Source organism: Populus euphratica, unplaced genomic scaffold, assembly GCF_000495115.2.
Source record: "Populus euphratica unplaced genomic scaffold, PopEup_1.0 scaffold250.1, whole genome shotgun sequence".
NCBI lineage: Eukaryota > Viridiplantae > Streptophyta > Magnoliopsida > Malpighiales > Salicaceae > Populus > Populus euphratica.
In genome coordinates, this window is record NW_011500005.1 from 56563 (window position 1) to 83978 (window position 27416).

At 35.1% G+C, this 27416-nt stretch overlaps 6 protein-coding genes across 9 annotated transcripts in view; 1 reads left to right on the forward strand and 5 right to left on the reverse strand.

The window, feature by feature from the left end:
- Positions 1-3990: 3990 nt before the first annotated feature.
- On the reverse strand, positions 3991-8011 carry LOC105141073 (vacuolar protein sorting-associated protein 36-like). 2 transcript variants are annotated; one of them, XM_011048163.1, is made up of 9 exons: positions 7291-8011; positions 6394-6597; positions 6121-6214; positions 5963-6020; positions 5742-5811; positions 5179-5314; positions 4994-5078; positions 4483-4572; positions 3991-4361 (listed from the first exon to the last, which is right to left on the reverse strand). In XM_011048163.1, the coding sequence occupies exons 1-8, from the start codon at positions 7936-7938 to the stop codon at positions 4527-4529; spliced, it is 1341 nt and encodes a 446-aa protein (XP_011046465.1). In that variant the 5' UTR covers positions 7939-8011; the 3' UTR covers positions 3991-4361; positions 4483-4526. The 2 variants fall into 2 exon arrangements, with proteins under 2 accessions (XP_011046465.1, XP_011046466.1); XM_011048164.1 differs by having other exon boundaries at positions 3991-4376.
- Positions 8012-8232: 221 nt separating this feature from the next.
- On the forward strand, positions 8233-12582 carry LOC105141074 (uncharacterized). Its single transcript, XM_011048165.1, has 8 exons — positions 8233-8425; positions 8548-9360; positions 9735-9841; positions 9923-9999; positions 10095-10164; positions 10618-10702; positions 10789-10851; positions 11676-12582. Exons 1-8 carry the CDS (start codon positions 8351-8353, stop codon positions 12369-12371), a joined length of 1986 nt encoding a protein of 661 aa, XP_011046467.1. The 5' UTR covers positions 8233-8350; the 3' UTR covers positions 12372-12582.
- A 623-nt stretch (positions 12583-13205) lies between these two features.
- On the reverse strand, positions 13206-15074 carry LOC105141157 (putative disease resistance protein RGA3). Its single transcript, XM_011048292.1, has 4 exons — positions 14711-15074; positions 13797-14139; positions 13386-13710; positions 13206-13286 (listed from the first exon to the last, which is right to left on the reverse strand). The coding sequence occupies exons 1-4, from the start codon at positions 15072-15074 to the stop codon at positions 13206-13208; spliced, it is 1113 nt and encodes a 370-aa protein (XP_011046594.1).
- A 999-nt stretch (positions 15075-16073) lies between these two features.
- On the reverse strand, positions 16074-22293 carry LOC105141075 (NADH--cytochrome b5 reductase 1-like). Of its 3 annotated transcripts, none has more exons than XM_011048169.1 (9): positions 22171-22293; positions 18358-18499; positions 17862-17952; positions 17652-17729; positions 17368-17448; positions 17175-17264; positions 17036-17101; positions 16512-16598; positions 16074-16350 (listed from the first exon to the last, which is right to left on the reverse strand). In XM_011048169.1, the coding sequence occupies exons 1-9, from the start codon at positions 22280-22282 to the stop codon at positions 16258-16260; spliced, it is 840 nt and encodes a 279-aa protein (XP_011046471.1). In that variant the 5' UTR covers positions 22283-22293; the 3' UTR covers positions 16074-16257. The 3 variants fall into 3 exon arrangements, with proteins under 3 accessions (XP_011046471.1, XP_011046469.1, XP_011046470.1); XM_011048167.1 differs by lacking the exon at positions 22171-22293 and adding an exon at positions 18584-18855 and having other exon boundaries at positions 16075-16350; XM_011048168.1 differs by lacking the exons at positions 16074-16350; positions 16512-16598; positions 17036-17101; ... (3 more) ...; positions 17862-17952; positions 18358-18499 and adding exons at positions 19894-20039; positions 20166-20252; positions 20359-20424; ... (3 more) ...; positions 21529-21619; positions 21943-22084.
- A 2208-nt stretch (positions 22294-24501) lies between these two features.
- Positions 24502-25751, reverse strand: LOC105141078 (uncharacterized protein At1g05835-like). The gene is made up of 3 exons (XM_011048173.1): positions 25733-25751; positions 25454-25636; positions 24502-24912 (listed from the first exon to the last, which is right to left on the reverse strand). Exons 2-3 carry the CDS (start codon positions 25518-25520, stop codon positions 24584-24586), a joined length of 396 nt encoding a protein of 131 aa, XP_011046475.1. The 5' UTR covers positions 25521-25636; positions 25733-25751; the 3' UTR covers positions 24502-24583.
- A 348-nt stretch (positions 25752-26099) lies between these two features.
- LOC105141076 (DNA gyrase subunit A, chloroplastic/mitochondrial-like) overlaps positions 26100-27416 on the reverse strand; it is a 14138-nt gene continuing 12821 nt past the window's right edge. The window contains exons 25-28 of the mRNA XM_011048171.1: positions 27345-27404; positions 27176-27230; positions 26969-27068; positions 26100-26500 (exon numbers count right to left, since the gene is read on the reverse strand). Of these exons, the coding sequence (XP_011046473.1) occupies positions 26374-26500; positions 26969-27068; positions 27176-27230; positions 27345-27404 (342 nt within the window). The 3' untranslated portion in view covers positions 26100-26373. The remainder of the gene's footprint in view (positions 26501-26968; positions 27069-27175; positions 27231-27344; positions 27405-27416) is intronic.

Here is a 27416-nt window from a genome sequence, read left to right on the forward strand (position 1 = left end):
AAGATGAGAGGTTCAGTTCCCTTTGTGGTCTCATTCATAACTGGTCTGCTCTTGCTTTCTTCTCGTGAAGGTAATGTTGCATGAGCGTTGCCTTTTCCTTTACCTAATATAATTAATCATGTGATTCGTTGAATTATATATCATGTTAATTTCTCAACAAAAACAGTATGTTAAAAACAATTTTTTAATGTTAAAACAATTTAAAAAATAAAATTTTTTTGTTAAATCATCCGTCGTTTCATGCGCTTTCAGCGTTGTTGCTCTCTTCCTTTCAATCTATTCAAGCGATTTAAGCAAGCACAACAATCTTCTTATTTATTTATCTCTTTAATTTCATAATGAATTAATAATAACCCATGCATGAAGATGACACACATGTCAAAATACACAAACTAATATATATATATATATATATATATATATAAAAGAGCGGAGCTCGAAATTTTTGTGCCATGGAATATTAAATAAATATATAATTTTTTTAATATCAATTATTAATTCATGTACATGAATTTTTAAAATTAATAATAAAATTTTAATTTAAATAAAATATTCAAAATATTAAAAAAATAAAAATAAAAATATATAAAATAAAAGTGAAAGTAAAAATAAACTTATTATTAAAGTTATATTTTTTAATATTTCATGGAATATAATTCATGTCTTCCTTCACTTTATTTTTTCTTAAATTGGTATTTTATTGGTTAAATTTTATAAGTTTATAAGATTATTTTTTTATTTTTTTTATTTTTTTGAAATTTTTTTAATGTTTTTTCCTTACTTTTCTCTCTTTTTCTCTGGCCTTTTTTTTTTCTTTTTTGCTTTTGCCTAGTTTGACAACATATAAAAAAAAAAGAAGCTCATTTGTGTTATTTTTTAATGATAAATAGTCATTTTATCCTTAACATATCATTTTATTTTTATTTGATGGTTCTATTTTTTGTTAGTATTATTAAACTCCGTTCATTCTAAAATTTTAATTATATTTTATTTAATATATTTAAAGATCCCTCATAAAGTTTCAACTAAATCTGATGATTGGATTAAAAATTACGTGAAATAACATAAAACCGGTTAAATTATGATTTTTCATTAAATTTTTGAATTTTTTCAAAAATTATAAAATTTTAACTCCAGTTAAAGCATTATATTACAAAACTCCATGCAATTTTTAGAATTTTTTAATTAATCAATTAAGAATTATAAATTTTATTTACATAAAACTAACAAAAAAAATATTAATAAAATCTTAACTGGGTTATATCACATCCAAACTTTTAACATGCCTCCATCCTTTTATATATATATAGAGTATGAAGAAAAGAACAGCAAAAATGGTTAAGGAATGAAATCATATCCTTGGTGCAAGCCTAACCTATCATAATCAAGGGGGTAATGCAACGAAGCATCAGTTCCTGCCTCCATGCACCAAACTGAGAGACAACCACATCCGTTACAGCAAATAGAATTCACACGACTTCTTTCTTCTTTTTTGACTGGGTTTTTATATAAATTTCACATTTTTAAGTGATTTTTGCTTTGAAATATTTTGAAATAATATATATTTTTTATTTTTTAAAATTTATTTTTTATGTCAAATATCAAAACAATCTAAAACTATATAAAATATATTTTAAAGAATATAAAAATCAATTTTTTTTTTTAAAAAAACAAATCACATGAACAAACAGTCTCATGGAAAATGCTTCTATATATGAATTGATGCATTAACTCCCTTGAGTTTGAATTTGAGACGATAATGGTAGCTGTCTGTTTAGGTGCAGTGATCAATATCACGAATTTTAGAGGATATCACAAACACAATTCACAAGTACCCATTGCTAATTAATATCCATCTGATCACCTGTAAAGAATTCAGTTCTGCCATCCTTCAATATTCAAGCGCATTGCCGTGGATGACTGTCTGGTCAACGACGGAAGAGCACCATCTCCTGGTGCAGCACTCTCCTTCAAATACGCCAGCACCAAGCAATACCCTCTCTCAGTTGACCCAGCCACATGTTATTTAGTTCTTTGCGTTTTCAGCACTGTTGCTAGTCAAGCACCACTCCTTGCTTCTTTTCAATAGTTCCCTCTTTAACGTCATAAAAGGTTAATAGCCCGCCAATAAAGACATACATGTCCAAAATTCACGTGCGCAATACTTTCATTGATTTCTCTTTGATTCATGCTTAATTCCCAAGGCAGAATAACTTTCCTTTTGGATGCTGATCAATGGTGAGTACAAACAGCTCAAACTGATGCAAGAATGCTAAAATCACTGTACGTAATACTTTCAATATTCTTTCCAAGGCAACTTTCTCATTTCAACTTTCTATATTTTAAAGAATATAAAAATCAATTTTTTTTTTTAAAAAAACAAATCACATGAACAAACAGTCTCATGGAAAATGCTTCTATATATGAATTGATGCATTAACTCCCTTGAGTTTGAATTTGAGACGATAATGGTAGCTGTCTGTTTAGGTGCAGTGATCAATATCACGAATTTTAGAGGATATCACAAACACAATTCACAAGTACCCATTGCTAATTAATATCCATCTGATCACCTGTAAAGAATTCAGTTCTGCCATCCTTCAATATTCAAGCGCATTGCCGTGGATGACTGTCTGGTCAACGACGGAAGAGCACCATCTCCTGGTGCAGCGCTCTCCTTCAAATACGCCAGCACCAAGCAATACCCTCTCTCAGTTGACCCAGCCACATGTTATTTAGTTCTTTGCGTTTTCAGCACTGTTGCTAGTCAAGCACCACTCCTTGCTTCTTTTCAATAGTTCCCTCTTTAACGTCATAAAAGGTTAATAGCCCGCCAATAAAGACATACATGTCCAAAATTCACGTGCGCAATACTTTCATTGATTTCTCTTTGATTCATGCTTAATTCCCAAGGCAGAATAACTTTCCTTTTGGATGCTGATCAATGGTGAGTACAAACAGCTCAAACTGATGCAAGAATGCTAAAATCACTGTACGTAATACTTTCAATATTCTTTCCAAGGCAACTTTCTCATTTCAACTTTCCTCGCAATTCCTTCCCTTTTCCGTCGTGAATTTCTGAGGTTTAACAACATTTTTCCATCCCTCATGAACTATCACAAGGACTCAGTTGTTTGATCGGGACTTCCGTAATGGGGTCTTAACGACATAGTTTTCCACTTCTTATGGATAGGCACCTACTGTTACAATCAGTTGAAGGGACCTTATTCGATCGGCTAGTGAAGAATTAGAGTTATAACGATAGAAGGGTAGTGGATGGCTGAGCAAGAGCTGGCTTTGTCAGTATCATTCCATCTATCACACAGAAGAGAGTGACGGGACAAGATCGGACAAACCTGGGTCGGGGTCGGTATCGCTATCAGGCTGAAAGTTCCAGCCATTGCAGAATAGGCCCAACGAAGATTTTTAGATTGCTCTCTTTGAGCACAGAGAAAGTCGAGGATGAAATCTACACTCAAGCCGTGGAGGGAAAATATTTTGAGATGCTGGTTGGTCAAAAGAAGATTGCATCCATGTCCTTCTCAAAGCAATATCCAGCTTCATCCTTGTTTAATTAAGAATAAAAAATAAAATTAGGATACCGCCTCAACTTCACTACCCTCTAACCTATAATGTAACTAGGATAAAATATTGTGAGAAGCTAATTTCTATAATTTTTATTTTGAAAAATGCATATCATCAATGCAAAAAAGAGAAAGCAAGATGATCATGAGTAAGATCCAATGAGAGACCCTACAAATATTTTAGAAATTAATGTAGAGTTTATTAAAGATATAGACACATATAAAATTTCATTACACAAGCACATGATTTTATTTTTAAAACCTCAATTTAAGCATGAGGCAAATAATAAATATACATGCTCGAATGAAAAAATCATGAGGGCTTTTTTAAAATCAAGTTGATTTTTACAATTGAAATCAAATCTTAGGAATTAAAGAAAAAAATAGTTTCTTGGAGTCATTACTCGCAAAAACACCAAATCCTAATTTCTCTCAGGACAGTCCTAAATTGGATAGATGAATAAAGCATGATGCTCCTTGCAGTTATGTATTTACTTGATCCATAAATTACAAAGACCACTCTTACACAAGATATTGAATTACAAAATATTGTATTTCCTTGTATTTACTGTCCCAGAAATTAAGAGTATCATCTCCAAAAGTAAAACCAACAAAGTTGTCATTCATTTGTTTGATTTAGGTTGACCTGATCGTGTGTTAGAAACCATGTCTCGGTGCTGCAGCAGGTACCTTGCGATGCCACCTTAAATCCTGGCCTATCAAGGTTTGATTGGCATTTGATGGCTGATTGAGTGAAATGGAAAAAAAAAATATTCTCTGCATTAATAGAAACTGCCATGTTAGAACCAACAGAAGAAACATGAGGATGAATGGCTTAGAATACGAGAATACAAACTAAAAATCAAGTACATGATGAGTTTTGAAAACCCAATCTTACATTGTCATGCTGTGTACTGGTTTCAAATTTCTGAGCAGAAACAGCTAACAACTTTTTATCCACAGAGAATAAATCCCATGATCCTTCACCCTGTAAAGCACACGAGGTGATACAGTATTAAATGAGTGATTTCAACTAAATCGAATGATACATGAGGACAAGAAGGTTTTGTTTGTACAGGTTTCCATAAAAAACTCATAGAGGAAAACACAAGGTATGGACCTCCACTATTCATCCTTGAAGGAATTCAAAACAGCAGCTGTAGCCATCAAAGGTCCATATATCTAAGAAATGGAGAGGTAAAAGCATCCAGGGTCCAAAAGGAAAGGCTAGAGTTAATGACCTAGTTAGATAGGAGGATGTTTTGTTGCTTTTGACTTTGTAGAAAGGATTCAGGAGAAGGGCAAGGGGGAGGGCATGGGTTTTGAGAGATTCTCCTCGTGTGCCCAATCATTAGCCATAAATAATATATATAAAATACAACCAAATTTGTTCTGAATTGTCAGCTTACATGTGAATATCATCAGAATTGATTTCAGGAAAGAGGTTAATGAAAAAGCGAAATCCATCAGGGCTTATATCCCTGCATAGCAATCCTGCCAATAATTTTCAATGATGAAGTTAAAAATCAACCATATTATCTTAAACTCAACTCTATTACCAAATTCTTTGGAAGAAAATTACAAAGAAATGCACCTTTGCTCTCAGCAGTTAGAAGATGCTCCTTGGCCATAGCTGGAGCAATACCCAATGTCATGGCAGCATCACTAGCAGTTATTCCAGACTGCAGGGCTTCAGGCTTTGATACAAGGTTTTTGATTCTTGCAAAAACCTAAAATTGACCAGAATAGTTACACATGGTGATGGACTATGAAGTACTTCTTATTTAGAAATTTCAGCACATTCTAATAAAGGACTGCTATGACAGTCTAGAAATCATTAAACCAATCTGGACATAATTTTGTTCATTCCAATTTATATTCCCTTTAGATATCCCCCTTACAAACACTTTTGGCTCTCAGCACCTCTTTGTTAGCAAGTCTTATGATATGAATTAGCTAACAATCATATTCAGTTTACACAACTTTTGCAAATTCCATACATTTCCAAACAATATACAGGACAAGTGACTAAAAAAGTAACAAATGCAACTGCAAAATGAGCCTCAAGTTCATCCTGTTAATTCCACTCCAAATACATATATTACATTAAAGCATAATTGCTATATGATTATTTAATATGAACGTAAAAGAGATCACCTCTTCATCACTATGGGACTTATTCTGGATGACCTTCACTCCACTATCAAATTTCCGAAGCATTACCGGACTGTGAAACAAAGTACAATCTTATAAATGACTTGAAAGTCACAAAGATTATCTAATGATACATGAGCATAGAAATTAATTAGTCTCCATCCTTTTGATCTCAAAACAAACAACCATAGTGTCATATTAGTTGAAGATAGTATCATACATACACATCAAACTTCTCCCAAAGAGAACATGCTTGCAACAAATCCTCAGGTGAGATCAATTCTACATAGAACATTTACAAAAATAAATAAATAAAGTAAGGGGTCTATTAGCATCAGTGAGAGCTGCTAAAAGTTATTGACTGAAGTAACAACAAACAAACCTGTGCCCCGAGCACGATTGAAGAGGCAATAGATATCTATAAGATTGATCATTCCTCCAGCTTTCTCTAGGGGAATTCTGACAAAATCTGCCAACTAATTAACAACAAAGAAAAATTGAGATTTCTTCTTTAAGGGAAGAAAATTGAGTAAAACAGGATATATTTAACATGAGAAATATAAGATCCATCTAAATTTCTCTTATCAATGGATTAAGCCACAAGCCAAGAGAAACACATACAGAGTCAACGAAACCGGTGGCAAATGAAACAGACCTGACGGGACAGTTGTTGATGATACATGGCACCTGCAGATTCTTTTGTTACTGGGGATACGATACCAACACTCAACAGCCAATCTTGCATCTCTTCTTTGGAACCCATTTCCTCATCATTCCCAGAACTACTTTGAGAGCTCGATCCAGACAAAAGCTTCTGCCTCATCTTCTCTGCTAGGATGACCATTTCTTTGGCCTTTCTCTGTAGATTTTAAACACCACTGATCATTAAGCAGCAGCCAAAACCAGAGTGACAAAACAATAACAATTTAACTCAACACATTATACACAAGGCAAAACCTAACCATTGCAATCCTGTTACAAAGCCAAACATTCAGTTAATTCACTTCTCACATAATATAGGCAATGCAACAACCCATGTGCATAATAGCTCAAGTCAAGGTACTTCAGCTAATTCGTTACGTTATTGCTAAATAGCCAGATTAAAAAACACTACACATCTCCCACAAGCTATTAACCTTATGAATAAGGAAAAAATAAAAATAAAAAAGAGTGATGAAGCAATATCAATTTGGCTTAACAAAATAGACACCAGTCAAAACCAAAAGTATCACTTTCATTTCTTACATAATCTAACAGATGCAAGAGCATATCCTTATAGTAGAGTTATTTTCCATTAATCTATTCCTAGATAACCTAATAATTACAACAAAACATTTCCTACAAGCTATTCTTGGAAACAACAGAAGACAAACATGAAACAACTATGAAAGAATTCAAGTTCATCCTCAGCATACAAAAGCCCCATGTACACATTGTTTATATCAAGCAATTATAAAATACTAATCCATTAATCTATAATCAGACAACTTAATAACTACAATTAAAAGTAAGCATCTTTCATAAGCAATAAACTTTCGAAAACAACTATTACCATAAGAGCATTCAAGTCATGAAAAGCCTCTTGCAAGCTCTTATCAGTACTTTCCCACATCTCCTGCTCTTTCCTCAATATCCCAGACACACCCACCAGCCTCACTGACCCATCACTCGAGTATAACCCACCACCCGAAACCGACCCAGAAGCCGGAACAGACCCCGAAATTGACCCACCGCCACTATCATTACCAATCTCCCAAGCCCTTCCTCTCCAACAATCCCAAAACTTTGTCAAAAACCCATCAATATCTCCCTTCCCTCTAATCACTAAAGTCACCACAACACTCCTTGAATGCATAGAAACTTGAAACCGGATCCGGGGTGAGTGAAACATTGACTTGATCGACTTTTTTGGTGAAAATATATGAGTTACAGAACTCAAAGGGATTGATATTGGACTTGAACTGTCTGTCGTGGCATTAGAAGGAAGCCAAAGGAGGCGGTGTGTGGTGAGGATTCCAAGGCCTGATTTAAATGCAGGGAAGTCAAGAGAATTGATGGTGGTTGTCGCGGTGGTGGTGGGTTCGGTTTCAAGGTCTACAGATGAGAGGAGGTGGCATTCTACTTCGGCTTGGTGGAGGACTGGACGGCCACTGCTGGTCACGGAGGCTGGTTCGAAAAAACTGGTGGTCGCGGTGGACATTCTTGTGGATGTTGTGTCGTTTGACAAGTTGTGTCTGTTTGTTAAGTCTAGTTCGTTAAGATTGAGTACAAGGTAATTTTAAGAGTTAATTAATTTATTGACATGAATTTATCTAGTCCCTATAGTATGAAAGATAGCTCAAAATGAGGCCCACAAGGGTCATCATTATAAATGTTTCATGATTTATGAAGATGTGGGAAACATTAATAACCTTTAAAGATTGGGGACTGGTCCGTGATAAAAACAATACTGAATTTAGGACTAATTTGTAGTTATGCCTTTTGTCTATAAGACAAAAAATAGGTGGTACCCTGGAAACATAAGCCCACCATCCTTCTGTTAAAGCCTAAACCCTAATACCCTGTCTTCTTGCTTACCGCATTGTGTAAAGTAGCAGTCTTGATGCTTAAAGATGGAACCTTTCTTCAATTCCCGTCGTCCTAGACACCACAAACAAAAGGGCAACACTACTCCTTATAATCAACAGGTACTCCACCCTTCCTCTATCGCACTCACTGTCTCTGATAATTTTGTATGTTAAAGGGTTTTTCTTTGTTCTAATTTTGAACTGTTTTTGGTTTTTTCTTTCTTGTTTGTTGGATTTATCAGGGATTTTCAGCAAATCCTTCTTTAACAAATTCAATGCAACCTCAGCTGGGTTTAGTCAATCCTCAAATCCCAACTCCTTTTAATCATTCAAATACCCCTTTAAGAAATGGACAAGCCATGCCTAATATGCCACCTTTAATCAATCAACAACATGGTTTAGTGAGTGGACCTAATGATCTGGCTATCCTTCAGTTACAAAATCAGGTCAACAAGTTGAATGCTTTAAAGATGTTGATGAATCAAGTAAATCAATTGCAAGGAGAGCTGTTTGGTCCTGGTTTCTCCAATTTGCCTCAACAAATCAATCAAAATATGGGTTTGTTGCAAAATCCAATGCAGAATATGATGAACCCTGTTATGCCTATGCAAATGCCAATGACTTCTCAAGTTGGTTCCTTTAATGTCCCTTCAAGTAGTCACCAAGTGGTAGGTGCTCAAAGTCCAAACTTTTTCGTAAATCAACAAGTTAAGCCAAACCAGCCAAATTTTGTAATGCCGACAACCGGTGCAAATGGATCGAAACAATTCTCTTTTGAAAATCAGCAAATGCAAGGGAACTTGTCTGCAACACAGAAAAATCAGAACTTCGTAATGCCTGCGGTGGGTACAAATGGGTCAAATCCATTGCATGTTGCAACTCAGCAAGTGGAAGGGATCTCGCCAGCATCACAACAAAGTGAGAAATTTGCAATGCCTCCAATGGCTGCAAATGGACCAAAGCCTTTGCCAGCTGCAACTCAGCAAGTGCAAGGGAACCCATTTACATCTCAGCAAAGTCAGAACTTGCAACCCTCTGCTTACAATAGGTGGCAGGTAACTACATTTCAGCTGTGATTAAAAGCCGCCATTGTTGTGTACTTGTTGTTTTTAACTTGGATGATTTCTTTCTGAGCTCATGTGATTTATGCAATCCAATAGTCATAGTTTTTTTTATACGTTTTCCATGCTTTAGTATACTATCACTCATGTAGCCGCATGTTTTCTAAGTTGCTTCACTACCTTATTATTTGAGGTCAACTGCCTTGCAATTTAATTGTTTGGCTTTTCTTGTATATGGCATCTTCTTCCAAATCTTTTTATGGTTTTGTCCATGCTTTTTCTTCTTCTTCTTTTTTTTTACCTTATTGTGCATTCCCAAACAATTACTTTCCAAGATGGTGAAGTTAAGTGTTCTGTTCTTGATGTAGGGTAATCCTGCTAAAAATGGCCAGGGTAGTACTCCATATCCCAAACGAGGAATCTTTTCTGGCAAAAACTTCAAAAATAATCCACAAAGAGAGCAATCACAATCAGGGTGTGTGTTGGAAATTTTGTTCTAAGTACTTCTCCTACTATATGCAGTGTCTCATAACCATCTGAAATTCATTTTCTGTAGGCATCAGAAATCCGAGTTCCATCGCATGGATAATGGAAAGAGAAAGCTTGGGTTTTCTAATAAACATGGTGGAAAAGGTTTGTGATCGTAGACCTTGCTACAAGATTACCTCTTCCTTGTGTGTCTTGATGGAGATAGTTGGTTTAACCTTTGTGCTCTAAAAATGTAATAGGGAAAGGCAATGAGAGGGCAGCTAAATTTGGTCGCTCTGATCCTTCAAACCAAGCTACGGAACAGAAAAGGTAATTTTGCTGATCTATCCCTTAAACATTACTGATCAATTTGAGAAAGAGTTATGTTTGGCTGATCTCATATTGTGATTCAAGCTAGCAGGTGGGTGGGGTGTTGATTTAGAGTAGGCTGCTTGTGTGGCCTCCTCTGTTCAAGAGGTCACACTCAAATTGATTGCAGGGTGACTTGAAATATGAAATTGGACTATCTTTGCTCTAGCTTGTTTGGACAATTGTAATAAATAGTTACAGCATTCTGTCAAATAAAAAAGTAAAAACTGCATTTTCCATTTATGCCTTTTCTCTGAAGTCGCTTAGTTCACCCCAAGATTATGTACTGCAGATCATTCTTATGATGTATTATATGCCTCTTTCGCTTGCTCAATATCCACTTTTGCAACACCAATTTCTGCACGGAATTTTTTTGTTTGTTCGTTCAACTCTGTACATTTGTAAACCTAGCAGAACTCATATATACACGGAACAAGAAATCAAACAATGGCGTGAATCACGTAGGAAGCACTTCCCAACAAAAACCAACATAGAGAAGGTTCGATCATGTTCTGTATCATTCTGCTGCATTAATTTAATTATTATCTTACATAATTGAGTTGATCATGAACTTGACACTTGCAGAAGCAGACTGAAAAGCTAATAGACTCTGGGGTCATTGATAAAGAGGCCAACTTTCGTCGCAAGGTACTCTATTTTTCATTGTTTCTATTGTGTTGTATATTTGGCTCATAACCTTGAAGAGAAGACCTTTATCTCATGCTTTCAACACCAGTGCCACTTGACAAGATCTTGTTTGTTTAATATGTTCTTCTAAATGGACGATCATGTTTCTCTGGCTAAGCATATATGTCAGTGAAAAATGGCATTCTGCCATGTTACATTTTATTCCACAGCATAGGTTTCTATCCTGTCCCAAATTATAGCCTTATACAGAATTTTCTCTCACCTATTGGTTTTGGTAATTAGTATTTTTGAAATGTTTGGATGTCTATCTGTCATGTAGAACAATAAATGAAGTCTATAGTCTAGCCTACGTTCTCATGGAAAGTGATCTTTTACTGTCATGTAGGTGCTAAATGCTCTGCCAAGAAAATTTGATGATAAGTTGGTGTGAAGAGTTAGATTGGAGTGGTTAGGAGAAAACTAAGGCTGTCACTTGGTTATACTGTTGATCATAACATCTGGGGTGCCCATATTTGCAATGCACAGAAACTGGTGTTTAAACGGATGATTATATCATTCATCACAAGAAATCTCATTTTATAATAGGGGTGAAAGAGAGGAAGAATGGCCTTTCTATAGTTATTTGGATTAAAAATCTACTTAATGCCAGTAATAATTGGGAAAATTTCACAATATGCTTATCAAAAGTATGCATTTCATTTATATTATGAAAGGATTGGTTGGTTTTCATAAGGTGATGCAAATCTATATCAAGGAACTATTGAAAATTCTTGAACTACAACATGCTTCAGCATTTGGTAATTTCTTGGAAATGTTTCATGCAGCAACTCAAGGAGATTTTGGCAAAGCAGGCTGAGCTAGGAGTTGAAGTTGCTGAAATACCACCAGAATACATGTTAGATTCAGAGAAGTTAGGAGTTGAAGTTGCAGAAACACCACTAAGCTATCTGTTAGATTCAGAGAAGCTAGGAGTTGAAGCTGCAGAAATACCACCACACCATCTGTTAGATTCAGAGAAACAAGAGCATGGAAGGGAAGATAACAGAAGGTCCATGACTAAGAAGGGGAGATTCTGGAACAAGCATGATAGAAGAGGAAGATACAAGAGAAAAGGTCGGTCCGACATGCAGCTTGGATTAGAAAACGAGGATAGGAAGCCAACGCTGTTGGAGAAGCTTCTTTGTGCAGATATAAAGAGGGATAAGCACCGGTTGTTGCAGGTTTTTAGGTTCATGGTGGTGAACTCTTTCTTCAAGGATTGGTCAGATAAGCCTTTGAAGTTTCCTTTGGTAGCGGTTAAAGAAGATGGTTGCAAGGATGAGCCACTGGAAGAAAAACCTTCACTTGTTGGCAAAGAAGACTCCGAAGTTCCGAACAATACAATAGCTGAGGATTTTGGTGATAGAGATGATGGCGACGAACATGATGCTCAAGTGGAGCCAGGGAATGGTTTTGTCATGGGAAAATGTGATCTTGTTGACGAAGTTTATAGGGTTGAAGAAGGAGAAATCATTGACTAAGATTGCAAAGCATTATAAACCGTTCACTCTCTTATTAATTATATTCAGTTTTGCATTAAAGTTTGTCAACAAATGGATTGGAGTCATGAAGAGAATGAAAATTTGGAATGGTATGGATGGATTGTGGTAGCCATTCAGATTGAATAGGTACAACCACAGCGCCAGAATTTTGGCCAGACATTTATCATTAACATCGTTGCTCTTCGTAAAAGTTGTCGTTTCAAAGTTTATTGGATCATAAAATCATCTCGCTTCAAATGCTTGACAGCCCAAGATTTGCATAGATCATCATACACCATCCATAAAATTCTTGGATTAACAAAAAAGAAATGACATTAATTAATTCTCTTAAGTTCTATTGTATTAGATTCATGAAGAGCTCACATATTTTTCCGAGCACATTACTAGATGATCCTATCATATTCAATGGTTGGTAACAACACATGCATGGACAGACATTTCATGAATTCTACATGCCAGTGTTCTTACCACTTGAAACAGATTAACCAAATTACAAACTCGAAAAAGGTTTTACTGAAGAGAAGAACTAGTCTCCCCTGAAACATTAAAAAGACACATCTGCCGTGTTCCATCCAGCTGATGCTGACTATACCTTCTCGCCAAGTTTTTAGCAGGGCTGACTTTGCATTACTCTAAGGTTGATTGACAGTCTGAAGTCCGTGCAACATGTACATATCCAAGCAACAACATACATGTAGAAATATCAAAAGTTATGCTAATATTATTAATTAACTTGGTACCGTTTTAAAGAAGTAAATTCTAAAGGGATGCAGCATGCCTGTAATCTCATAAATGTTAGCTCATGTTGATTCTTCATCCAAATGCTCCATAAGATCCTTCATCATTGGGATCATAAGTAGCATCATATCGGAGAATCGGTATGTGCCTCACTATCTCGGATTATTGCCGTGACAATCTATGAGTGAACTCATTTGTCATCCCTGCGAACGATAAATCTTTGAGATACCTCAAGTTTTGATTTGCAGAGGGCACCTTATTTAGTTTTGGGCAGGGTCCCATTTCTAGCCTTTTAAGAAGTGACAATGCTCCTTCGTTTATTAACATTTCATTCAGATTGCTCAAGCCTGCAAGAGAGAGAAACTTGAGTTTCTGAAACCCTCCTCCTTCAAAATGCATCTTCTCTCCGTTGTATGCCCGTGCAAGTGCAAGATAATTTAGATTGGGCAGAGCTTGAGGGACTTTAATGGAATCATCCATCAAGTTTGTAAAACTCAAACTCAGTTCAGCCAGATTGTTTAGTTTGGGAATCCAACTAGGAGACTTTGCAGCTGAAGAGGAGGAGAAGATATTGATTGGACTTGAATAATCTCACTCCTGGGATTGATTGAAAAAGCAAGTAGCGACCGCAGGTAAGTCATCTTCTCTAATGCAGTGCATAGATACCTTCCATGTTCTCTTTTCAAATTGATGATCCCCAATTTCCTCATCTTCGTCGACACTTGTAGGCCATCATTGCTCAAGCTTAAATCACGGTCCACTTTAATTAGAAACAACGTTTGCAAGAACTCCAAATGCTTAATGCTGCCATGTATCTTCAATGCCCGAGTCTTTCTATCATCAGCCAAAAGATGTCGCAATTCAGGGAACGTACTGATCTCAACTGGCAACTCCTCCACGAAAGAATTTCTCAAATCCAAGGACTCCAGGTCATGAAGCTTTCTTATCGATGTTGGAAGTTTTGCTGCTCTGGTAAGTTTAAATTTCTTAGATGTATCAAATTTCCCACCTTTTTGGGAAGGTGGTCTATTGGACAGTTACCAAAATCTAATGTAGTCAAAAGCTTAAATTTTGTAAATATTACTGACATTGTGGCCTTCTTGCAGCTTTACTTCGTTAAAAGCTACAACAGTGCGAGTTTGAGACTTGGTGATAATATTTTGAGTGTTGCTTCCTCTGTTGCTTATGGAGAGATGTCGCGCTATGCCTTCGAAGGTTGAGAAACTACTGGAAACATGGCGGAGACTCGGCTCCTTTGACTTGGAAAGAATGACATCATGTACCAAATCATGAACAAGACATGTTTTGGGAGTTCCTTTCAAACTAACTTTATCCACTTGAACCAAACTTCGACGAATGAGTTCATTGAAGTATTCTTCTCCAACCTCCTCTAGTGTCATTCCTGGTTTTTCTTGTACAAAACCCTCAGCTACCCATAGTTGAATTATTCTTCCAAGTTTAATGGGAAAATCCTCAGGACACATGCCAAAATATAAGAAACAAGATTGGGGGTGGTAAGGCAGATCACCGTAGGTGAGAGATAGAATGTTAGTGACATTATCAATATATGGGTCACTCACCATTGCAGATCGGGCCTCTAAGAGCTTTTTTCCATTCAAGAATGGTCTTTTCTTTGGTAGCTAGAAGTCCACTAACAGTCACAATTGCTCGTGGCGGTAATCCTCCACATCTTCTAACAATGTCGCGTGACAATTCCTCCAGATCTTTTGGACATTGCCCTTTAAACTCAAACCTGAATGCTTTGTTGCAGAAGAGATCCCATGCCCCCTTCTGAGTTGAAGGTTCTATACGATAGACATGAACCAATGAAGATCCTGTACTAAAATTAGCAACATCCTCATTTCTTGTTGTAGCCAATATTCTACTGCCATTATCATGATCTAACAACGCATGCTCCGTGTTCCCCAAAATCCAATTTCCCATGCATCGTCAAATACAACCAAAAATGGTTCTTGTCGTTAATATTCTCTAATCTCCTTGATCAACAACTCCTCGTCCATTGTAACAACTCTATCATGAAAAGGCTCATTCTTCGCTTCATCGAATCTCTTCAGGATATTCCTTAGTAGCTCCCTCGTATCATATGATTGAGACACGGTGATCCAAGAATGGTATCGGAAGTTCTCTTTCACCCGGTGGTTGTCATGTACTTTCTTGGCCAGTGTGGTTTTTCCCACACCAACAACTCCGATCACTATCCTTTGATAAACTCCACTTACTAAGTAGCTTATCAATTCATCTCTAGGAGACTCAATCCCAACAAGCTCAGCTTCTTCAGTGAAAAGAAAACTCAGCCGAGGCTGATGCATTAATCCTCTTCTTGCGTTGCTGCTCCTACTCGATGCTCTTTGACTAGAAAGTGATGTTTTGATATCTTTGATCTCTGAAGCTATATCACGGCGCGAATTGAATGTTTTAATAAAAGAAGAAATTCTACGTTAGGAATCGACATCGATGATCAGGATGTCTTGCCACATGAAACATGTAATCATTGATGAAATATCTTCAATGTGATGAGCTTCTTATTTGGTTCACCAATAAACTTTCACGCCCTCCCCGACGCCTTCTTCTCAGATTTTGAATCTGCATCTTTCAGGAGAGCACGGATGACTTCCAATTCATCTTTTACATCTACCAATTCATCATTCACGCCTTTCAATAGTTTCACTTCTTTCGTTAGCAATGCAAGCAATTTATCAACAACAAGGCCCACTGCCGACTCTTGCCTTTTACTTTACTGTGTGTTCTTACCCCCACCATTCCATCTTTTCCCGATCCCATCCTTATTTGCACTACAATTTTGAATTGCATTTTATAATTTTTCATTGATTTAAAAGTCTAATTTAAAGCCCAAGGGCTAGCTGGTTAAGTTATGAGTGCTACAAAATGGGTTCATGCGAAGGATATATCTAGCAAAACATAGAAACCAAGAGCTCTAATTTTACAAAAAAATCTAGCACTAGGATAGGTTTACGCTGACAAATTCTTAAATAAGTGGTCATTAACAGGTGATAAAACCCTAGTTGGTGCCAATTTGCATTGCATATCTTCTTGATAATTAGAGAAAGCTAGAGAAAATAAATATACAGAAATACGTAATGATCCATCAGAACTCATATTGCATGGAGGATGTGTATCCGAGTGCATTAAGATGAGCTGCCATGGCCTTGTTCATGCCTGGTGGTCCGCACCTCAATATCTGTAATTTGAAGGATATATGATAGTTGTAGCCCAATTAGAAAATTGTTTTCATCCAAGAGACCATAATCTTGCTATAAATAAATATAAAAAAAAAACCATGGTTCCTTTTTCCCCCATGATATGTAATAAAAAATAGAGATAATTAAAAACAAAATTGACCCGAATGTCAGGGGCAGGAGGCGGGCAGTGATTTTGAATCATTTCTTCGGATACATGACCACCACCACCGGTCCATGCTTCAGGAGGCTGCCAAAATTTTGGAAGAGTATATTGACAATCAATGCCAAGAAAATAATAATAATAATAATAATACATAGTTGTGAGGTGAAAATAATAATAATTTTTGTTACATGATAAAGAGAAAATTTAGAGAATGGATAATCAAAATAGTTTTGAATGCAAGATCATTAATGTCGAATCCCATCAGTATTAGATCTAGTTGTATAATCAAACTTAACGAGAGTATAATAGAAGATATTTTAATTTTATAACATTAGTATAGTATATGGGATTCAAAGTTTTATCAATATTTAATTTTGTATTTAATTATTTTAAATTATATATGTTATTAAATACATAAATAAATTATATATTGGCTTTTACTTTAACAAAATTTAATAATATTGGATCCTGATTCAAGCAGGATCCATAGCAGCGAGGAGAAACCATATATGTAAACCCACCCGGCTGAGGACGTAATAAACTTTGAAACGATCGGGGAATTTGCTCGCGAAGTCATCTAGATCTTCCTGCACAAAATCCAAAACTTCAACATTTCAAACTCATTATATATTTATATATATCCATTCATGCAAGAGTTACCTTGAGAAGAATATCTTCAAACGTGGTATTGGCATAAATAAGATGCACGATGGTTTTATCTTTTGGGTTCTCTAGTATGGCTCTGGTAAGCTGGATCCAGGAAACAACAGTAATTAATTCATATCAGTAATGCTAAAATTTCACTCCTAGAAGGAATTTACTGAAGATTTTTCAATGGTCATCACGCCTGGACCTGGAACATTGGGGTGATGCCACTGCCTCCGGCGATCATTCCTAACGCCCGAACTTCGCCGCGTTGGTAATTGAACCGGCCCTTAAAAGCATAAAAACACACACACAAAAATCAGTTTAATGGTTCCAACAAATTAATAATATCGTTGGTTACAATATTAATATTTTTTATGGCAAATTGCTTGAGAACTTAATCATTAATTTGTTAACGTTCTTCAAGATTTCTTCACATATAGCGAATGAATAGTAAGTAATCGGTGTAGAAAAATGAGAGTATGCACGCACCTGAGGTCCCTTCACTGCTAGATAGTCTCCTTCACGCATCTCCCTGTAATGGTGTGACATCCTTCCTTTTGGATACATCTACTTGGAGAAAACATTTCACGATTTAAATCACGCCGGGCTGCTCGTCTATTTCACCGACGATGAATGACCCGGCCAGTATTACACACACACACACACACACATAAAGATTTGGATGGAGGGAATATTTACTTTTACAACTAGTTCAAAGTAACCAACTTGAGAATCCAGAGTAATAGGTGTGTATGGTCTTGTAACTTCTTGACCTTCACTGTCCTTTCCCCTACTCAAAAAAAAAAAGAAAAAAAAATGTAATATTAATTAGAAAAAATCACAATGCAAAAAAAGAAGAAAAAAAGCATGTAATATTAATTAGAAAAAATCACAATGAACATCTTATAGTTTAACTTACTTTATATTTCATATTTATTATCCAGGTTTTTAAAAATTATAGTTTCTATCATAAATTTTCTTATTCCCATAGTAGTTTATATCTTAAATAATATTACAGTTTAGACTGTTTTACGATTACTAAGGATGTAAACTATAGAGTTTAAAAACACAAAGGATGAATATAAAAACAACTAAACTATAGGATTTTCAGCGTAATTTTCCCAAAAAATTGATGATCCATCGTAAATTGATAATACATATATGGAAAATGACAGAGTTAAGGGACATTTTGAACCTGCAGACAACATGGGTTCCAACAGGAAGACCCAACACTGATTTGGGTGTAGGAAGAGAAAATCTAAACCTCGCAGAATTAGGGCTAATCTGTGTCTTCTTGATTAGCTTGAATTCTTTGAATCTCTGAGGGTCTAAGCAGCCTAAGAGCAAGAGAAACAACATTAGCATCCATGACAAACATGAAACATGTCCTAAAACATGAACCAACAGGTGCAAAACCACACCTTTGGGTTTTCTGCCGAGAAAAAAATAAGAAGAAGCTGCAGCGATGGCGGCGACTGAAAATATAGCAATGAGAACACCAAGAACATCAGCACTGGGCATTGCCATGAAATCCATTGATTGGATAAAGGCTATTAATTTGATGGCTCATTCAGCGTTTTGGCAACAAATATATATAAGCAAGGGCCACCTTATGCTTTGCTGCTCTTCTCATCTTTCCCGTACCCTTCCTTGATTGAATCACTTGTTACCATTGCCAAGGAGAAGGAATAAAGGAAAGAGCATAAAGGGTTAAAAAAGAATATATTATAAATAGAAATTAAAGCCATGAAAAAAGAAAACGAAGAGATTCTTTTGGTTTGTGTTTGTTTTTCAATTTGGTAAGTAGTGACAAGATTTATTGTTTCCTTGGATTTCATTAGAAGGCATAAATGCGTTTAATTAGAGAAATAAAGCTAGCAACATAACATAAATATATTCTTAGAACAATTCTAAAATAAATTTTTGTCATTTTTATTCTAGCATTTTCATTTTTTTTTTAGGATTTAAGAAATCCTACTCATTATTTAAATAAAAAGTGTATTTCATGGATTTAAATGAGTGAATAAAACCACAACTATCTAGATTTGAACTCAAAACTTACTATGTAAATTTCAATCGCTTTAACACTACACCACGTCATTGGAAAGACAACACCCTTATCTTTTCTACATTTTTTTCCTTACAGAATCAAATCAGATTGCAAATTTAGATTAACGAAGAAGAAGATAATACTATAAAAGAAAAGGAAGAAGAATGGAGACAGATGTCCATTCCTTCTCCTTGGATCCATTTATAAAGCTTTAAATCAATTGATTATAAGACTGTTGACTTTGCAAGCCTGGCCCTCCATCCAGCCAACTGCAGCTTACTTGTACACTGTTGCTTTTGTTGTAAATTATTTCTAACCTCCTTCCTTTTTCCCTCCCGATTCTAGCAAGCATTACTGGTTGGACGCTAGTCATTTTCATATTACCGGTTAAATATCAATTCAATATTTTTATTGAGTTTGGCTATATATACATATATAAGCGAAAACAGTTAAAATTAAAATCTGACTTTTATTGAGAATTTACAAAATAAATTACACCGAGTTAATTAATAACAATATTTTTACTAAAATAATTTTTATTTGATTATTGGCCCGTGCGATGCCGGGTTTGAATCAAGTTTCTTTTTACAGACAAGCATGGTATATATGAGGGTAGGTTTACGCTGACAAATGGCAACTAGCAGGGGACAAACCCTAGTTGGTGCCAATTTGCATTGCAAGTCTTCGCGAAAGCTAGAGAAAGTACATATTCGGCAATACGTAATGATAAATCAGAAGAAATCGTATTGCATGGAGGATGAGTATCCAAGTGCATTAAGATGAGCTGCCACGGCCTCGCTCATGCCCGGTGGCCCGCACCTCAGTATCTGTAATTTGAAGAATATTTGATAGTTGGAGCCCAATTAGAAGATTTGTTTTCATCAAGGAGACAGCATTTTATTATAAAAAAATATATATAAAAAATAGAGATAGTTAAAAATAGAAAAAATGACCCGGATGTCAGGGGCAGGAGGTGGGCAGTGATTTTGAATCATTTCTTTGGATACATGACCACTACCACCGGTCCATGCTTCAGGAGGCTGCCAAAAATATTGGAAGAGTATAATGACAATCAACGCCAAGATGATGATGATAATAATAATAATAATGTATAGTTGTCAGGTGAAAATCTATATGAACACTCACCTGGCTGAGGACATAATAAACTTTGAAACGATCAGGGAATTTGCTAGCGAAATCATCTAGATCTTCCTGCACAAAATCCAAGATCTCAACATTTCAAACTCATTTATATATATATATATATATATATATATATATATATGTTCTAATTTGACAAGTTAACCTACTAACATGACAGGTCATTAACCTAACATGACAGAGTTCAGGTGGCCTGCATGAGTTTAAAAAAAAGAAGAAAAAAAGCAAGTTGAAGTGGACCTAATAAATTTATTGATTCAGATCAAGACATGATTTATATAAAAACGATGTTGTTTTTATTGATCCAAATAACTCAGTTGAAATGGTGTACCCAGTCACCCGATCCGCGAACAGTTTAATTCCTTTGCATAGATGTAATGTACTTCCAAAAGCAAAGTGAAACGCAAGAGTTACCTTGAGAAGAATATCTTCAAACGTGGTATTGGCATAAATAAGATGCACGATGGTTTTATCTTTTGGGTTCTCTAGTATGGCTCTGGTAAGCTGGATCCAGGAAACAACAGTAATTAATTCATATCAGTAATGCTAAAATTTCACTCCTAGAAGGAATTTACTGAAGATTTTTCAATGGTCATCACGCCTGGACCTGGAACATTGGGGTGATGCCACTGCCTCCGGCGATCATTCCGAACGCCCGAACTTGGCCAGGTTTGTAATCGAACGGGATCTTAAAAGCCTAAAAACACAAACCAAAATAAAATAAAATAAAATAAGTTTAATAGTTCAAACAAATTAATAATATCGTTGCTACAATATTAATATCTTTGTTGGTAGATTGTTTAAGAACTTGATCATTAATTTGTTAACATTCTTCAAGATTTCTTCACGTCTAATGAATTATAAATAATCGGTGTAGAAAAATGAGAGTATTCATGCACGCACCTCAGGTCCCTTTACTGCTAGATAGTCCCCTTCACGCATCTCCCTGAAATGCTGTGACATCTTTCCTTCTGGATACATCTACTCGGGGAAAACATTTCACGCATCAAATCAAACATTAGTGTCTGTGTGTATCTATATATATATATATATATTGGGGAAAACATTTCACGCATCAAATCAAGCATTAGTGTCTGTGTGTGTCTATATATATATAGCTAAAAAGATTTGGATTTGGATGGAGGGTCTATTTACTTTTATAACTAGTTCAAAGTAACCAACTTGAGAATCCAGAGTGATAGGTGTATATGATCTTATAATTTCTTGACCTTCACGGTCCTTTGCCCTGCTCAACAAAATTAAACATGTAATATTAATTAGAAAAAAAAATTACGGTGATCATCCTATTGTTTAGCTATTTTTATATTTACCATTGTTAATTTTTAAAATTATAGTTTACATCCCAAATCTTGTTATTCATTTAATAGTTTGTATCGTAAATCATCCTATAGTTTAGTCTGTTTTACAATTACCATGTACGTAAACTGTAAAGTTTAAAAACACAAAGGACAAGCATAAAAACAACTGAAGTATAGGATTTTCAGCGTAATTTTCCCACCAAATTGAAAATATATATGGAAAATGACAGGGTTCAGGGACATTTTGAACCTGCAAAGAACGTAAGATACAGCAGGAAGACCCAACACTGATTTGGGTGTTGGAAGAGAAAATCTAAACCTCGCAGTGTCAGGGCTAATCTGTGTCTTCTTAATTAGCTTGAATTCTTTGAATTTCTGAGGGTCTAAGCAGCCTGAAAGCAAGAAAAAACAACGTTAGCATCCATGACAAGCACAAAACATGGCCTAAAAACATGAACCAGGAGGTGCAAGACCACACCTTTGGGTTTTCTGCTGAGAACATAATAATAAGAAGCTGCAGCGATGGCGACTGAAGATATAGCAATGACAACACCAAGAACATCAGCACTGGGCATTGGAATGAAATCCATTGATTGGAGGATAAATTAAGGCTATTAACTTGATGGCACATTCAGCGTTTTGGTAACAAATATATATAGATAAGCAAGGGCCACCTTATGCTTTGCTGCTCTTCTCATCTTTCCCGTACCCTTCCTTGATTGAATCACTTGTTACCATTGCCAAGGAGAAGGAATAAAGGAAACAGCATAAGGGGTGAAAAATGATATATTATAAATAGAAATTAAAGCCATGAAAAAAGAAAAAGAAGAGATTCTTTTGGTTTGTGTTTTTTGTTTTTAAATAAATTTGCTAGAGACAAGATTTATTGTTTCCATGGATTTCATTAAAGGACATAAATGTGTTAATTAGAGAAATAAAGATAAAAATATAAAATAAATATATTTGTAGAACAATTCTAAAATGAATTTCTGTCTTTTCTATTCTGTTATAGTACTCTTATTTATTTTTTTTCCGAGACAATAATTAAGTTATCTTAGATTCTGTGATGTTTTATCTAGTCTAGGAAGGCATCAATATATAATATAAGATTACTTCATTTATAGAAAAAAAATTAAAAAAATGATGTTTTTTTAATTGAAAATATATTTTTTTTCTTTGCAAATTTAGATGAACAAAGTAGAAGGTAATACTATAAAAGAAAAGAAAAAAAAACAGAGAAATAATGGAGATTGATGTCCATTCCCTTGTATACATTTACAAAACTTAAAAATCTCGTAACATGATTAAAAGCTAGTGATAGAAATTGCATTCATTTTTAGATTTTAAATGAGGATATATATACAAACACACATAGACTTAGACTTGGGTGAAATTCTAAAAAATGATGCTAGATTTATTTTTCTTAAACCCGTTAAGTAAGTAAATTATGTTTGTTATAACTTAATTCTGGATTATTCACCAAAAATTAATTTTTTTTCAAAATAATAATAAAGGTTGGCAACATGGAGAAAGTAAATCGAGGAATCAAGCTGCATAATTGTACTCTATTATGCCAAAAAATGAAGAAAAAATATAAATTTAAGGTCAAATTAAATAATTATTGGACGAATTTGCATGAAAATTAAATCTAATGACATAATTAGATTTTTAATAGGTCAATTTAATTTAATCATGGGCCAAATTAAATTTTAATTATGTTTAAAAATTAATTTGATCCAATTGAAGGATTTAATTAAATATAAAGACTTAATTATACTTTAAATGGATCAAATTAATCTTATTTAGGGCTTAATTGGTGAAAAATTAAGTTTGGGAGCCTAATTTGAGCTTAATTAAGAAGATTAGAATTTGAAGAGACCGAATTTAATTTTTACCAAGTTAATTGATTGAAATTAGGGGCTAAATTGCAAAAAAAATTGAAGTTTTTGGGTCAATTAGGGGTCAAATTGCAAGAAAATTAAAGTTTTTTTTATCAATTAAGGGCTAAATTAAAAAAAATTCTCAACCAATAACCAATCTATAAAAGACGCCAAACTATAGCGGCTTAATTAACAAAAACCGGGGGTGAAATTGAAAAAATTGAAAGTTTAATGATCAATTAGAGGTTTAATTGCATAAATCCAACACTACGTACTGTTTTGCTAATGGTGCGTAAATATAAGGTTGAAGTTAAAGTTTTGTAGGGGTCTAATTGCATTAGATCAAAAATTTATGATTAATTAGAAGTTCAATTGAAACAAATTGAAAGTTAGTGGACTAAATTAAAAATTAGTAAAAATTCCTAATTCAATTCAAACTGGAGATTCCAGCCACGATCACCTCAGTCAAAGCTCATATTAGTAAAAATTAATTTTAATTTTTAGTTAGATAAAAAGTTGGGTAAAAAGATTTAAAGATTAACCTATTAAATCAGGTTTAGTAATAATATCAAATAGTTTAGTAAAAGTTGGGTTTAGTAATAATATCATATAGTTTCTATAATTTGAATATTTTTTAGTTTCTATAATTTGAATATTTTTTTATGTTAATGTTTTTTTAAATTCGATGCAGCATATAAACCGGATATACATCCAACATCACAAGAAGAAAATTATATAAGCGATGGAATTTTTGAGTTATCATGTATGTATCTTGACATGAATGGAAATTAAGCATCAATAAACAAAAAATGGGCAATCAAACTTGAAATTTTAACATGTATGTCTTCTTCAAGGGTTATGAACTCATCATGAAATTAAAGAGAGAGGGAATTAAATAAAAGATCTGTGCTTTGCTTAAATCGATCGAATAGACTGCAAAGAATAGAGGAGGAGTGCTTGCCTAGCAACAGTGCTGAAAACGCATAAAACTAAATAAATTCTACGGATGACTTAACATGGGGCTGAGACAACTGGAAGGGGGTGTTGCTTGGTGTTGGCGTATCTGAAGGAGAGAGCTGCACCGGGAGCTAGTGCTCTTCCGTCGTTGACCAGACAGTCATCCATGGCAATGCGCCTGAATATCTCAGGGCTAACAAGGATGGCGGAGCTGAAGTCCTTAAAGTTGAGATGGATATCAGCAATGGGTACTCGTGGATTTGTGTTTGTGATCTCCACTAAATATTGTGAGATCCCACCTGGGAGAGTACCGGCAGGGCCTTGTGCGACTGAAATATCATTCTTTGAACATTTGCTCATCTGGTTTGTGGCCGATCCTTTCACTGCACATATACAGACAACTACCATTAATTCTCAAATTTAAATTTAAGGGAGGGGGCCTAATGCATCAAATTCATGGAAGGATGTCTCGCATGTATAAAAACTGCAAAAATGGTCTGGTCACCAGGTCTTATTGGACTAATACGTGGGTCGCTAGGTTGACCTCATCTATCATTTTGATTCAAAAGGATCCTCCTATTATCTCATCCGGGTTCGGCAAGGTCAATGTTAAAATTTATTTTTTAATTGACATTAACAAGTCTTTTTATATTTTAGAGGCACATATAATTTTTGATTTATTAGATTTAATATATGCATTAACTTTTTTAATTTATATTTTTTTTATTTCAAAGAACATACTAGAAACATTTGCGCATTCATTTTTTTCAGACTAAAAAAACTTTTCTAGCCTACAGTGAAGTGCCGGCCGGCCAACTAGTACAATGTCTAGAACACATGACAAGCTTTCACAGAGGTAAAGGGAAAGGCAACGCTTTGAGAGATTAAAACCTTGAAAGAAGTCGTTCCCTCGTGTAACATTGCCTTCATGAGAAGAAAGCAAGAGCAGACCAATCATGAATGAGACCACAAAAAGAAGTGAGCTTCTCATCTTGAATGTGCTAACAACGTAGGCAAGAACTGAGCTAAAACTTGATCATGAGATGGTACTCCTAGAGATGTCTCTGTCTTTATATAGCAAACACGTATACGGTATGTGATTGGGGTCTTGAAAAAGAAATCTCATCATTCTGGGGTTTCCAATTATATTAGCATTTTAAGCAATATTACTATAGAAAGTCTAGGAATTCATCATCATCTTACCCTGATTCTGATGAAATTCATAATCAAATTAGATTTAGATTATGTTAACTTGATCTATCAGGTCCATTAAATATAAGCTGCGGCATTTGAATCTATTTTGAAAATAATCGAAGTAAATCTGGTTGGAAACCCAACTCAATTTTCACCATCTTTGGTGTCCAACATCCGTGTTTTAAAAGCGAGTATCAGGCGGGATCCAGGTTTAGGACCCTAATCAATGTTCTAGGACTTCATAGTCTATTACCCCCAACAATGAATATGTTTAGGGCAAGTTTTAGCATTAAAACATAAAAGATACATTTTACCATAAAATTGAAAGCAACTTAGGGTGATTTCTCTTTTTTTTCCATAAAGAGGTCTAAATAAATGATATGAACAGACTTTTTTGATATGATAGTTGTCTCATAACGCTGCACATCAAGGGCGTGCTCCAGCTATGATCTTCAGAGGTTTAGATCAGTGATCCGAAAAGTTAACAATGATCAAGCTAACAAGCTAGCACCAACACTGTCTAACCCACATTCCCTTTTGTACTCTAATAATTAACAGCAGGAAAGCCAACTAAGTCTTCAAGGTTGCACGAGGAAGATTAACCCAAGATCCAATTGCACATGACATATACAAGTGATCCCCAGAATTTGTTATAATGATGTCTCGGATAGGAGTTCAGGCACAGGTGCCGATTCCTCTAATTCAGGATCCACAGCGGAGATCAATGAAGCTGACTGAATCTTGCCAGCATGCTCCAGCCGCATCAAAATAACTCCCCTGGAGAGAGATGACAGCAAACACTAACAAAATTACCATACAAGATTAGCCAAGTGGCCAGGAACCATTTATAGGATTAACTTAGCTCAGTTTTCAGTTATCATATTTCAACCTTTAAATCATAAACATTATCCCTCAAAATTCAACCAAGGCACTTCGGTATTTTTTGTAGCTGAAAGCAAAATGGATAGTTTTCACATCCAGAATTTGTTGCAAACCTGCCTAGCAAGAACCTATAGAGCATATCAATTCTGGACCATCAACAATCAACTCTCTTTCCAAAGGTGGTAAGAAACGAGATAATTTATTTTGGTTTCTTTTGGAAGAGAAATTCCTGAAGAAATGCAAATTTGATGTTTACAGGTGCATGGAAGAATATATTCCACTAGATAACATGGATAGACCCAGACATTGTTGCTGTCAACAAATGAGCTTACAAAATACTTTGGTATAAACAACTATGCATACCTTGCAAAGCGGGATTGTATTGAAATATCCCTAACTTTAATTCGATTGACAGTGCCACTTTGGCTTACAAGAACCACTTGCTCATCACTTTCACCATCTTCTATAACAGAGAAAAAGAAGGGAGAAAATTAGCACAAAGATAAGAAAGTGCAAGCGTAATCAATAGTATTATAAAAGCATCTACCCCAAACCACTATATAACAATACCTGCCAATGAAAAACCAACTGCAAAGACAGCTGCCAAGCGATCTTCCTCAAAGAACTTCAAAAAAAAAAAAAAAAACAGAGCAGAGGAAATGTCAAGCTGTAGAACAACTCTACAAGGCAACATTAAATGGTGTTAAAAGTTAAAACAATAGTACAACAGTCCTGATACCTTATAACCAATTAATCCAACTCTGTTCAAACGTGATTGCTTGAAGCTACTGAGGGGAACCCGCTTTCCATG